This window comes from Cygnus olor, chromosome 3 (assembly GCF_009769625.2).
Source record: "Cygnus olor isolate bCygOlo1 chromosome 3, bCygOlo1.pri.v2, whole genome shotgun sequence".
NCBI classification, from domain to species: Eukaryota; Metazoa; Chordata; class Aves; order Anseriformes; family Anatidae; genus Cygnus; species Cygnus olor.
Genome location: NC_049171.1, coordinates 92,860,475 through 92,874,413, shown reverse-complemented (window position 1 = coordinate 92,874,413; position 13,939 = coordinate 92,860,475). Strand labels below are relative to the sequence as shown.

At 42.3% G+C, this 13,939-nt stretch overlaps 1 protein-coding gene across 2 annotated transcripts in view; it reads left to right on the top strand.

Moving 5' to 3' along the window:
* EPAS1 (endothelial PAS domain protein 1) overlaps window positions 1-13,939 on the top strand; it is a 114,368-nt gene that overhangs the window by 28,902 nt on the left and 71,527 nt on the right. The window contains exon 2 of one of the 2 annotated variants that reach the window (XM_040550879.1): window positions 558-632. In XM_040550879.1, coding sequence (XP_040406813.1) covers window positions 558-632 — 75 coding nt within the window. Of the gene's footprint in view, window positions 1-557; window positions 633-4,710; window positions 5,055-13,939 lie in introns of those variants that run through there. The other variant, XM_040550881.1, reaches the window with a different exon arrangement.

Here is a 13,939-nt window from a genome sequence, read left to right as displayed (position 1 = left end):
TTTTTTTGTTTTTTTTTTTTTTTCATTTGTTTGTTTTTGGATGTTGGTTGGTTTTAGTTGTTCTTTCTGGTTGTTTTTTAGTATGCCATAGTCTAACATGTGCCCTAAGTTTTTAAGGTTTGGGGTGGTTGCCCTGGCTGCATTGGAGTTGTTTGTGCTCTAAATGATGTATTTAGCCTTCACTCTTTACAAGTCAATAAGAAAATGTAGCTGAAGCGCAAACAAAAATGTAGCTGTGAATCAGTATTTCTAAATAATATGCTATTGAAGGTCAGGGGAAAAACCCAAAATAAAAGCCTTCTTCATTTAGCAAGCTGGATTGGTTTCTTGATTGAGCTTTCCCAAAATTTCAAAATGATAGTTCCCAGTACCAAGCCAGGAGTGTTTCTGTGTACATATTCATCATCAGTTTTCTTTTCCAGCTGGTCCTATTACAACACATCACTTTCTTTGTTTTACCATCTTTGCTTGGGATCAGTTTGAGACATCCTCAGTATGTAATTTTGAAAAAGTCTGAAAGATAAGCTGAGTAATTTTAATCCTTTTAATATTTACAGGTACATTCCCTACATTTTGGCCATCATGTCTTTTTTTCATGGGAGTGTGATGACTGAAACGCCTGGAATGTGTCTGTAAGTAATCAATGCCTCAAAATCCCTGGGCTTATCAGTGAGCCTTGCTCAAAGGTGTGCTCCTAGTATTTAGAAGCTTTGAGTTACATCTGCATGTGTTCCCTCAAAATAGCACTTTACACTAGCAGTTACAGTATTGCCTATAGTGCGTTGCTTTCTGCGTAGGGCAACAGGGGTGAGTGCTGTTATAAATTGTTGGTAGTTCTATTTTTTTTCCCGATTTCCTTTCTAGTATTAAACTACACAGAAGGCAAAGAAATCTTTAAGAAAGTCCACGTTTGCTAGCTGAGCTCCTGTTTACCACTGATAATTGGTTGGTGCTGCTGTGTGAAGAAAGGGCCCAGCTACTGACTGTGCAGGAAGTACTGTGGGCCAGCAACCATGAAAGAAGGTGTAAATGAGCATAAGTGACTGGTGACTAAGAAACACTATTTCTTTGCACTCCAGCTCAGGCATTTTTGTTACATCTTCATCTGAGTAGTCTCTGCCTTGTCCCATGGACCTTTGTGTTTTATCCAGTTTACAATTACCACTTTTTCCCCTTCAGAAGGTTAATATATTTTTTGTCTCATTTGCTATCACATATAATAGTGTTCTGTGGCTGTAACTTATTCTGGTATGAGTAAGTGAGGAATCTCTTCTATTTTCTTCAAAGGATCAGATGTGTTGCAATAACAGGACTCTCCTTTCTCCCCTCCCCTTTCCCATAAGATAATTGTTTGTTATTACAGGTCTCAACTTTTTGTTGTCATACTTTCTGGTTGTGTTGAGGAGCCAGAAAAAGAAAGAAAATGACCAGGGATTACTTATGAATCTGAAACACTTCAACCTCTCAAGTTGTTTTTAATTTTAATACTAATGCCTCCCTTGAAAGAAATGGAGTGTCCATGTATTCTTTTGACTGCCCTGGAGCATTAATTGCTGAACAATCTTGAACGTCTGTATGTTTTACCAATACTTTTCTAGTAAATACAGGTGCCAGTAGCATGCATGCATAATACAGAGTCCAAGAAGTGCTCTTCCTTCGTGGCTGATAGCTATGCGCATTCAAATTGGCACACGCACTGATTTGGATGGTTGATTACATACATATGTATATCCTGAGAAGACGCCATGTAGCATAACTGGTCCTAAATCAGTGGTGTGTTTCAGAATAAAGGGCAGTAATCAGGAGCTTGCCTGCTCCTTGTTTGGGTGATGCGGTGTTCCTGCCTTGGCACACCAGAAGAATGAGTTGAGCTCCAGTGGCCTAGTCCCTGCCGTATGCAGATTTTCTAATTTCTCAGTGCAGTTTGACCTGAGGGTAAATCATGAAACTTGCTAACACAACATGGCTTTATTTTTGTAAGTCTTCCATTTGTTTTCTCCCTAGAGTCTAGTCCAAAAGCAGTTGACATAAACTGGTCCCTGTTGACTTGAGGGACACTTTGAGAACAAACCACTGTTATCCTGGCAGATGGTAACGAGTCATTTCCAATGCCTCTCATCTGAAGATTGCTCTTAGGAAATCAAGAACTTTCTGTTCCTATATCATTTCTAGAGTAATTCACACGGGAGCAATGTGGGGCACTTCCTATAATTCCCAAAGTAGAGGGGACCAAAAAAAACTGCTTATATTTTCACTGACCGCAGAGAAATCTGTGGATCTAGGAAGCACATCTAGATGAATTGTTGCATTGATTCTGCTGTAAACCTTCACAGTGTGGGGAAAACAGAAGCTAACCATGTTTTCTGAGTACTTTTTCCTCTTCTGTGAGCTTTCCTCCGAGTGATGCCTATAAGCTAGCTGTAAAATGTAGCAAATATGAGATAAAATGTAAGGAGTAATATAGGAGTATGAAACAGAAAGAGCCCATACAATGATGATAGTAATTGAGAGGGCAAGCTGTGTTTACTGCCTTGAACCAAAACTGTTTGAGGTTTCTCTTGGCTTTCCTGGAAGTTGTCATCTCCTGCATATTAAATATGGCATCTCTCTGAAGTAATTTCATTCCCAGTGTGGCTCCTATGGAAACTTCCAAGAGTCTAAGACCAGAGCAAGTCCACCTTATGGTGGACACTACTGTTAATAAATAGTGAGTGTCAGTAAAGAAGATTAAAGCAGTAATGAGGTGCATTTGAAAATAAACTCTTGTGATTCTCTCTAGTGTTCTCCATCAAGGCAAAATCTTCCTGCCTCTCTCTGTAGGAGCCATGAGCCAGGATTGTCACAGAATGGGTTGAGTAGAGTGACAATGCTATTAAATATATTTGATCTTTCCCTCCTTGAGTAGTCCTGGGAAAGGGAGGGAATTAACAAGTCAAGTAAGCTCCAGAAGGCAGGACATTTGTTTGCCTTGTGATCAAAGTGAGGAGCTCAGCTGCCAGAAACAATAGTATAGACAGCTTCGGGAACTAACATTGTGATGGAGCTGCAAGAACGGCTCGGTCTCACTCGCTTTACCTTAGTGACTCAGCAGCAAGGTTATGGTTTTGCTGGACACAGCTCTGCCCTGAAGGCCCACCAGCCCCTCTCCACAAAGGAGCACAGCTGGTGCTCAGAGGCAAATGCTATGATTGTGAAAGCACTTTCAGACCTCACTGGTCAAGAGCATGAGAAGTTTAGGCTGTTAATCAACTACACTAGGTCCATGTGGGCAGAGCCAACAAGAGCTAGGCCAATGGGCTGGACCTGAAATATTTGAAATTTACTGAGTGGTTTAGATTTAGCCAGTTTAAATGCTTTTCTTGTCTGATTTTTGAAGGCAAGTTGTTTATCCAAGTGAAGTGCTCTAAGATACAGCAAGGAGCATTGACATCAGCAGAGATCAATGAAGGACGAAGAGGTCTATTTAATCTAGGAAATGAGTGACTTGGCTCTTTGATCCTGTTGCATTCTTTTATTCCCAGAAGGTTAAATTTAGTCCTGCATACACAAATTCTGTTTAACTAAGTTTACTTAGGTTTTAAATATTTGTGGGTTTCTTTTGTTTAGGTTCTGTTGTATAACAAGAAGGAAAAAAAAAAAAAAAAACCTGTTACCACATAATTAGGCTGTTGCTGTATAAGCATATGTAGCTCTTTTCAGACCTGAGAACAGCATATGCAAATTCAAACCCAAATGCATTTCTTTAAACACTCGTATGGTATGAAAGAGAAAAACCTCTGACCCATTGTACACAAAGCAGCCTATGATACGGCCCAGGGACAATGCTCAAATTTGAATAACCGAGGAATAAATCTAGTTTGGCTCATTTTGCCTGCAGTACTTCCATTTCCCAGAAGTACAGGAAGCCTCGCACAGCTTAGTGCGAAGGTGTGCCTTTGGGTTGGTGATGGGCGAGTGTAAGTGTTGGAGAACATGAGGGTGAGTGAATTTGTTACTGTGATGAAGGACAATCTCAAAAAAAAATCTCATAATCTCCTGTCCAGAAAGATTAGCTCCTCTCGTGTAAAATAAGAAAAGAGAACCTGTGGTTTCATTTTTATGTTGACCCTAACTCCAGCAACCTGTAGCAAGTGCTATCAGGAGCTGAGCTTGCCGCGCAGCCCTACCTCACTGTGTTTCCAACAACCCCGAGCTTTTTGAAAGTTCAGGCAGCAGAACCCCCCCGCAGCCCAGGAATCGAACTCGAGAAGCAAGGCGGAGGCAGAAAGCCCAAATTGCGAGTCCCAAGTGCGGTGCACCGTGGGGGCAGCGGCACCGCGCAGCCCGGGGCTGGTGGGGGCGTTTTGCGGGTACCAGAAAATCCTTTATTTTTTGCGTGTGTATTTTCTTTCTTTCTTTCTTTATTTTAGAGGGTGGTGGGAGTCCCCCTTTTATCGTAGGTGCGGCGGCGGCGCCCCCAGGCCGGCCGGGAGGCGCTGGGAATTACGGGGCTCAGCCCGCCTTATTATGGACAGGGAAATAAGGCGAGCTGGAAGAACCGGAAAGTAAACGGGGTTTGGGGAGGGGGTCCCGGGGCCGGTTTGTGAGGGGATGTCCCGGCGCCAGAGGAGGGGCGGGGGGGGGGGTCCCGCTGACCCCGGGGCCGGGGGCGGGGAGGCCGGGGCTCGTCGGCAGCGCCCTGCCGGCCCCATGGGCGGGCGGGGCCGAGCCGTGCCGTGCCGGGGCCGTGCCGGAGGGGCCGGCCCTGCCCCCGCGGCCGGCGGCGGCCCAAGGTTTAAAGTGAGAACTTTCTGCGGGCGGCGCCGAGCCGCGCAGCCCCGACATCGCCACCCGGCCGCTGCTGCCCGCCGTCGCTGCTTCCCCCCCCACCCCCGGGCGGGCCGTACAATCCTCGGCAGTGTCCTGAGACTGTACGCCCGCCTCGGGGGCGAGCCGGTGCGCCGAGCCGAGCCGTGCCGAGCCCCGCGGGCAGGTGCTGAGCCCGCCCCGGCCCGAGAGGCGGCGCAGGAGCCGGCCGCTGCCGCCGCGATGACAGCTGACAAGGAGAAGAAAAGGTGAGGGGTGGCGGGAGGGGGGGGGGGGGGGTCCCGAGGTGTGGAAAAGAAGCTGAGGGCCGGGGGAGAGGCGCTCAGGTCCTCTGGGCTCCTCTGCAGGGGGAGCGGCGGTGCCCGTCCCGCTGCCACCCCCCCGGGGCCGGCCGCCGCCACCCGGAGCGATGTCCCCGGCTCTGTCCCCATCCCCATCCCCGGGCAGGTGCACCCGGAGGGGCTGAAGGCAGGGTGACCCCCCTGCCGTCGGCTGCGGGGCTGCCGCTGAGTTTCGTAGCGGAGGACGAAGTGTTTTAAGGGAAGCATCCCGAGCCCGGCGTGCCGGGGGGCTGCAAAGGCCTGGCTGCGGGGGGACCGTGGGCACGGGAATAAATCTCTAATAAATGCCGGCTCCTCCTGGCTGCAGCCCCTGGGGTGCCCGGGGAGGTCCCCCCGGCTGCCGGCCGCTTTTCCCGGTGTCCGGTGCGGGCCGAGGAGCGGGGAAGCAGGCGATGCCTTGCGCCGGAGCGGGTTTTCCGAAGGGAGCAAAAGCGGCTTGGAGGGCTGGAGTCCTGCCGGAGAATCCCTCTGCCGGCCCCGGAGGCTGGACATGGAGCTCCAGCCGCGATCCCTACCGTAGGAGGTGCAGGTGGAGAGTTAGGAAAGTAAACACGTCGTGGGGATGAGCGAGGGCGCTGATAAGGGTGAGGAGTAAGCAGGGGAATAAAGGTCCACGAAGTCTCACAACAGGGTGTTTATTCGGGCTGTTCTGTACAACAGGCAGGCACAGGGCTGACCCTGTTATTGGCTCAGGTTGCTCTTCTTTTCTGACTGGAGATTGTGTTCATAAAAGACATGATTTACCGAGTAAGAATTTTATCTTGTTATTTGTCATGTGTACTTTCCAGTTGATGATGCAGTAAACACTGGCTTTGGTTTGTAGAATAGCTGCTTTTTTATTGAGTCACCATATGACCACGGAACAGGGGAGCTATCGTCGTACATCCCATACGTTTCCCATGTAGCCAGTCTCTGTCTATCAAACACTGTTAGAGAATTACCTCAAGTGTATTTTGTTCTAGGCATCAGGCTTCTGCTCAGGGTATAAAACGTGGGTACGTTACCTCTTTTGTGGAGGTCTTTTGTTGGAGAGAGTAAACAATCACAGTGCAGTAAGATGCGCTCATAAGAACGTGTTATAGGAGTTTATGGGAACTAGAAGAATGAAATAGTGTACGCACCAGGAATACGCGGCTCTATGCATTTATCCTATCACCTCATTTTATGAGCAATTCTTAATCTCTTCGGGTTTAACCTCTTATGTTCAAACACAGTAAGGGAATGAGTCTAATCTTTCAGTACAGCACACTGAAGTGCCCTGTAGAGCTACTCTTAAGATACAGCATAGAAACTTCACAGAACTAGAAACTTGGAGCGTTCGAATGCTAATTCCAGCTCTGTCCTCAATTTCACGTAAATATTGTGACATTCCACTGGCAGTTTTCTGTCTCTCACAGAAGTAGGCTAATAGTTGTTATCTGGCTCATGGGATTGTTGTGTAAATTGATGTTTGTGAAAGAACTGGGAGAGTATCACATGAGTGATTGAAGATAGCACGCTCAGCGCCTCCCTGGCCGTGCGAACATGTACCTCGCTACTGGAGTACTCTGTAGCTTACTGAAGCAAGAGTATATATTTTCTTAATTTTCCAGTACTATTACAGAATAGATTTATTGCCTTGAGTTCAACAGTTGTTTTATTATTTGCTTGATTTCTATCCAGATGTACAGCTGGGATCTCTAACCTGACTTGCTAATAGCGTTTATAAATCAATTTCAGGGAGAAAAGGTGGTGGGGGTAATCTGGTTTACCAGATTTGCAGGCAGCTCTGGAACATGTTTGGAAGAGCAGTTCTCTTACTGTTAAGCAGATACTCTGTGGAAGATAATCTTTGATTCTTTTAATGGTCCATTTAAGTTGAAGAGCATCCTCAGGTTTTCATTTAAAACTCTGTCTGTCAATGGAAAAGAGCAGTTGCTTTCTCTGCAACAAACATTGTAGCACATTTAACTATGGTCATTTCTTACTTTTAAAGTTAGTACGAGGTACCGAGTTGAGATTAATGTGATTATTGTTTTTAATCAACAAAAATGTTACCTCTACATAGTCTTAATAACAAAGTCTGATGTTTCTTTCAATGTCAGTAATTAAAAACTGAGAAATGGATGAGTAATGAAAGGGTAAAACTCATTTTGATAAAATAATAAAAGCGGGGAAAAAAATCTGTATTTATGATCATGTGCAGCACAATAACAATTCGTAAATAGGTCCCATGGGGACAGCCTTTTAGAATATCCTTTTTTTTTTTCTTTAATTATTCAGTCACCATGTGTTTTTGTTAATTTTATTTGAGGGAAGTTGTTATTTTGTTAGGAATGGATGGTTTGTTAAATGGACTGTTCTGGAAGGACAACAGCTTATGTTTGAGAAAAGTTTGAAAGCAGTCTCAGGATGAATCAGGTACCAGTGCGTAGAATACATAATTTCATCTGGGCTTTGTAATTGTGTTGTTTGTGGGGTTTATGTTTGTTTTCTAGTAGTATGAGAAATAAGCCAGTTTTGCAGCTTAGTGAGATTCTGTAATAGTGGTTCCCATATAACTACAAAGTACTGTTTTGGTCCCAAAGTTCAAAAAAAAGTGTCTAGTTTTGTGATCCAAAGGCTGTAATGTTATATAAATTTGTTTAACTTCTTATCCAGAGAGTAAACAAATGAGATTCATCCCAGTTAATGACTAGATAACTAACTGCTTTCAGTTACTCTTTCATATTTGGCTTTATTATTTGTTGAGCTCCTCCAATGAGACACTTTGTGCCTGAATTTCCACTTACCTTTACTTCAGCAGAGTGATTCTGAAGTCACTCCTGGCTGTTCCTCCTCAGGATGAGGAAACGGGCCTGACAGCACCGCTCTCCAGAGCTCAGGTAGTCACTTGCTCTTAATGGATGCATTCAGATGCCAGGAAATGCGAATGTCTCGATGTGCCAAGGTGTTAAACTGCAGATTTCAGGAAATGTACACTCTCAGCTTTATGCTACCCAGCATGCTTTCTATTTTAAGGGGTGTCACTATTGTCTGATATAGTGCCTCTTATCTGTTATGTTGTGATGACGATTAGGTCATCCACTTGCCACTGTAGTTTTGTCCTTATATTCCTGTAAACCTCAGTTTACATGCTTCAGATGATGGAGCTTTGAACACTTTCCTCAGCAGACTATTACATAGATTACTCGACCTCATCTAAAATTTTTTCAAGTTTTATTATTGCTCAACATTTCTCTATACGTGGCGCACGTATTTAATTCACTTCTGATTGCTTCAATATTAACATCTGCCCAACATTTTTTCTTACTGGAGTTTCCAAAAGGAAATGTCATCTCCTGAATTCCTGATGAGCAATCTGTTTATGGTATGTTAACAAGAAGTTTGGACTTCAGCACCAAAAATGCAGGTGCTTCATAGCATACAGGTCTTCTTCAATGACCGGGGCCACTCAATCAATACTCATCAGTTTAACTGCAGAGTGACTGGATGTCTGCTACCGTGTCTGGATGGGACCTTCTGACCCACATGGCTTCTATGCACATTGTACAATATTGGTCTATGTTGTGGAACAATTTGGGAAGTTGGAAATGTTTGCAGCTGGTGTATTTTCTGTCCAGAGGCTAGTTACCAGTTCTGAAGGACCCAGCATATTCCCCTTCTCATTCTAATTCAAAACTCAGTGATTTTTAGTTTATTCTCTCTGGAAGAAGGTAAAGTGAAGAGTAGTAGGCACCTGAGCTGGAAATTCTTCCAGTAGGCCTACTGTGACAATTACAAGTGCTTGAGAGGAAGTTTTTATTGAAAAGTTACTGGCAATGACATCACCAATCCTTTGAGAAGTCTTGAGTGTGACATTTGATTTTGGCCCTCCTGCTTTCTGCATTAACCACCCTTTCTGTATTTCTACAGATGTGGAAAGGGCTTTTCTACCATGGGGTGGCCAAAGGGCACAGGAGTGAGGAACAATAGGCTGCACGTGGGTACATCCCCTTCTGCCAGCAGTGGCACATAGCAGAGGTTGGGCTGAGCTCTGACTTGGGTGCCCTGGCCTATTTGGAAAAGCTTGACTTGAGCTGCCCAGCTACTGTGGCTTCACATCCGTGGAGCTGAAGTGTTCGAGCTTAATGAGGGCTGGATGGCTTGGTGTGCAGTGTGAGTGCTTCCTGGTGTGTGCAATCCTCCCAAAGTTACCTGAGCTCCTGAGGATTTGTGCATTGCACAGATGCCACAAGGGCCGGTTCTGTTCATGTGCAGCGCTTATCCCAAGAACAAGCTTATCTACGACTGCTGTATATGATATAGCATCTTCTGTTGTCATCTCTTTTTTACTTCATCTTAAGATGTTGTTTGTATTCTATCATGTTTATCCTGTTTGACTCATTGGGAATATCTTGCTTATTGGTGGTACTTCACTGATAGAAGTTTTGGGATTATGCTGCTAATTTAAGAGTTCCATCAAGAACATTAAAAATGGGTCTCTCTGCTTTTCTATAATGTATTTCACTATGATGGATTCATAAACACTAGGTATTTTAGTTTTCAGGCTCCAGGTAGGAACTGCTGTTAGATGTGGTGGGGATAGAAGGGTTCCATTGCTTAAATCTTTGCCAAAATTTACCTATCTACAGCCAAGTATAGAATCACATTCTCTAAAAGTCAACTTTCACATCTTCAAGAGCTTTGTAGAAAAAAGTGTTGTTTTTTTTTTTTTTCATGATTCTGAATTTTAAAATCATTTGTTATCATGGGAGGCAGTCTTGTGCATGTGAGACAGCCAACATTGGCAGCGGGACAAGGGCAGTAAACTGGTTTGCAAAGAAGAAGAGGCCTTAATGAAAACAATAACAGTTGGCATTCTGACGTTGTGTCAAATTTCAGCGTAGCTTTTCCAAAAAAGCACTGGTTAAATGTGCTGTACAAAGAGTATTTACTGTACAAAGATTTAAATACTGTACTGGGATCTATTAAGTGAAATCTGTCACTCTTCTTGAGCAATGATACATATGCTTTAGTTTCAAATGCAAAAAAAACATTAGAGTAAGCAAATAAACAAAGAACAGGTTGAATTTAAATAATTTGGATATATGGAAAGTTTTTATTCCTCTAAAGCTATATGTGAAATCCAATGATCCTATTCTCTTAATTACACCAATATTCATAGTGCCATGTATACATATCCTAGTAGTTAAAAATACTTTTACTCCTAGCAGCTGGAAAAATGGCAGAACCTTTCTCTTAAATTAGGCAAAACTGCAAGTGTGGTTATTGTGAAGCTGGTTATTTTATTTTATTTTATTTTTTCTCCCATCATTTTTCAGTCTTGTGCTCTATTTGCTTAAAAGGGAATATAATAGTTAACTGCTCAGGGTAAAAACTTGACTGCTTATATAAGAAGAAATAACTGCCTTCTTGGATTTACAGGGCTACTTTTCATGGTGTCTCTTTCTGAAGTAAGTTAAATAGGAAACTATTTTACTGTGCATTTAGAAAGTAGTTTAATGAAGTACAGTAGGCCAATTGGCTGATAAATAAGTAATGTTCCAAAGTAACTCTCATTTAATTACGCTTTTTACTTCTTGAGCTCAAATCTAATTATGATTTTGGTTTTTTCCTCTGTGACTTTATTTAGCTCTAGAAAATTAAGCTGAAACAAAATCTATCATAATATATTTTGATTAAATGTGCATATTTAGCTCTTAAAACAGTTAGACTTGTAATTTAATTTACTTGACTGCTATTACGAGGAGTTTGGAGTAGGATAAAGTATCCATTATGCTTCTCTGTCCAGTGCATTACATGACACAGCAAATATTCAATATTCTATTCTATAGAAACTCATCAAATGTTTTGCCAGGCAAGAGCAAAGTTGCTTTAGTTGAATTTTTATGTCTGATCTTCAGTCAAAGAGGTGCCCTGGTCTTGACCCTTCCTCTGTGCGTGAATATGTGGAATCAGCAGTTTTCTTTGATTAGGGAAATGTTTAGGGTGTTGCCTCCAAAAAGATTGTCTGAAAAATTCAGAAACTTTACAAATGCTTTATGTTAGCCTGTGGGTGTGCGATTAATACTGGCTTATTGCAGATTTATGAATGTTATGTGCAGAAGTTATGAATAAGTTATCTGAGCAGAAGGAAAAAAATATATATATTTTTATTTCTGCTTCCAAGTGGGACAAAAACAGGATAATAGAGGCCCTTAGCATTTTTTCTTTCATTCTTAATACAAAGTTAAAAATATTTCTTCATCCTGCTGTGTTTGCATTAGATAGCGATCTGCTTTCAAGCAAAGAAACTTTTACAACATATATTTTAATCTCAAGTATTTAACATGTATCTGTAGAACTAAACAGACTTTTTCATAAATATCTCAACAATTTATTGATGTTTCCAACAAGATACAGGAGAAGGGAACACATCTCTAAATATATGTCTTGTCCATGCTTCTTCTTGAGGCCCATCCCTCAATCTCACCGGTGACCCACATGAGTTAAAAACCTGGCCAGAATGCACATGGGCTGTAAAGTAGAGTCATCAAGGAGAGAACAACACGGCTGTGGCTGTTTATGGGATATATGGCTAGGATATTTGTGTTTGTTTGTTTTCTTGCTATATCGTCAGTAAGGCTAAGAGTTAGTGCCCCACCAAGATCTTATGATAACTCACAGCGACTGCTAGGTCTTCTCAACTATTTTTTCCAGCTAGGTGTAGCAGAGATTAGGTCACCTACCATTTGCTCTGTGAAGGCAGTGCTTATTTTACAGTTGCATATGTGGTAAAACAAAGGTGAAGTTAGGAGTGATGGTTCCCCACAAGCATCTGCTTCAGTACATCAGATCTGTAAGATAAAGGACACGTTTATGAAATAGGTGATGGGAAGAGGATACTGTTTCTTAGGGATCAGAGCTGGTGTAAAACCTGCCTTAAGTTTCTTTGAACTCAAAAAATAATTTGTTGCCCCTTTTGCACCGGTGTAACCGCTAGCGCTTCCCTGCTTAGAGGGGGCTACTCTGTTGACCAGCACACCCCATGAGACCTTCCTGACCTGCCACTTCTGTGTGCCTACAACCTATCTAACATCCTGGATGTCTTGCTGGTCTTGGTATGGGGGCTGTCCCTGGAAGCCAGAGCCATGGCATCACGGCGGTGGGCACACAGGGTGATGGTGCTGGAGTGGCTGTCACACATTTGGCTGCTGTCCTGTATCCATCTCAGGGTTTAGGATGAACCCCATCTCATTCCCATTGTCTCACTGCTACTGAGCTACTCCAGTGGGCTGCCCTACTGCTGCTGCTTCCAGAGAAAAGCTACCAGTGGTGTGCGCCAAAGTATCTATTCTCTGTTGGCCATCTCAGGACTTTGATTTTCTTTTTTCTTTTCAAAAATTTCTATGTCCCTGTTGCTTTCTTTCCCTTTTTTGCAGCCCCAACAGGACAAAAGTTTCAAGCAGTGCAGCATCCCTTTACATTTGGATATGAGTCACTGTGTATGTTCAAGTATTTTTACAAAATTTTTCAAATAACATTTTGGAACTAGAGTCTGAGCAGGCTCACCCTCTTTTTTTTTTTTTTTTTTCATGTTTCAGGAAATTGTGTTATCTAACAAGGGGCTAAAATTAGTAGGAGTATGGAGAGGTGTTTTTTCTTTTATAAAACTGAGCAACTCTGCTAATGGATGAATCATGTGGGTGTAACGTAAGGCACTTGATAGCAAGCAGTCTGGAGATATATGTGCAGTAAGATTACTAGGATCATTCAGAAACTATTTCAAATGGCTGAAACATGAACTTAATCTATTGTAAATATTTGTTACTCATATTCTAATATATCAAAATACATTTGGTTAGAGTTAGGCAAATGAAGGCAACATACAAGCTACAAAGTTTTTAACAGTGGGTTACTAACCACTGGAAGAGCTATACTCGTACTTGGTGGAACTGGGTGCTTTTTCAAATGAATGTTTTCTGTAAAAATAAATATTTTCTTGGAAAATAATTTTCCAAGGAGGAAATGAGAGCTCATAATAGATTAAAATGAAGGGATGGGATTGAGAAATTCTCAAAAAAAAAAAAAAAAAAAAAAAAAGGAGAGTGCTTAAATGTTTTTTAAGTTTTACTGTATTTTAATTATCTTTCTGAATTCCTGTGTTGCACTCTATTGCTCATCTAGAACTAGACAATTTAAATTTAGCTTGAATAAGGCTTTAGATAATGTTTAATCTCTTTACAGTAACAGATTTCTTTTTGGTATTTGACTTAATTTCTATGGTTTTTCAGATGTTCATTTTTTTTTACTGAAAGCCATGATACACATGCATAAATCTGCTTTGGTGGCTTGACCTGAATCAAGCTCCAGTCTTCCTTTGGCGTAGACTCTTTTTAAGTTTGTCCAATAAACCAAAATACTAAATATTCCTTTTGCACTTCTGATGGAGCCTTTGTCACTTGAGGCCTTGAACTAAAAACAGTCACAGTCTTTTTAAAATGGCAATTGCTCAAACAAATTACTGGGTCTGATGAAAACATTTAGTTGACTTTGGATTGGTTTAGGCAGGAAGAGTGACTCGTTGATGACAAAGGTCTTCTCTAGCTTTGGTTATGGCAACAGATTTTTAAAAACGTTAATGTAGTGGAAAACATAGCAGAAAGGTACACCCTCAGCCCACATCTTGTGACAACTTGTGACATTACGAATGAGAAAGTCAAAATGCGGAAGAGATGAAAAAAGCGTGTTGCCAAATTTCTAACTTGGTTGTTCTCAAAGGACTGATAATTTTAGAGTCACGTTCTTGAAAACCTGCCTGCGTATGGTGA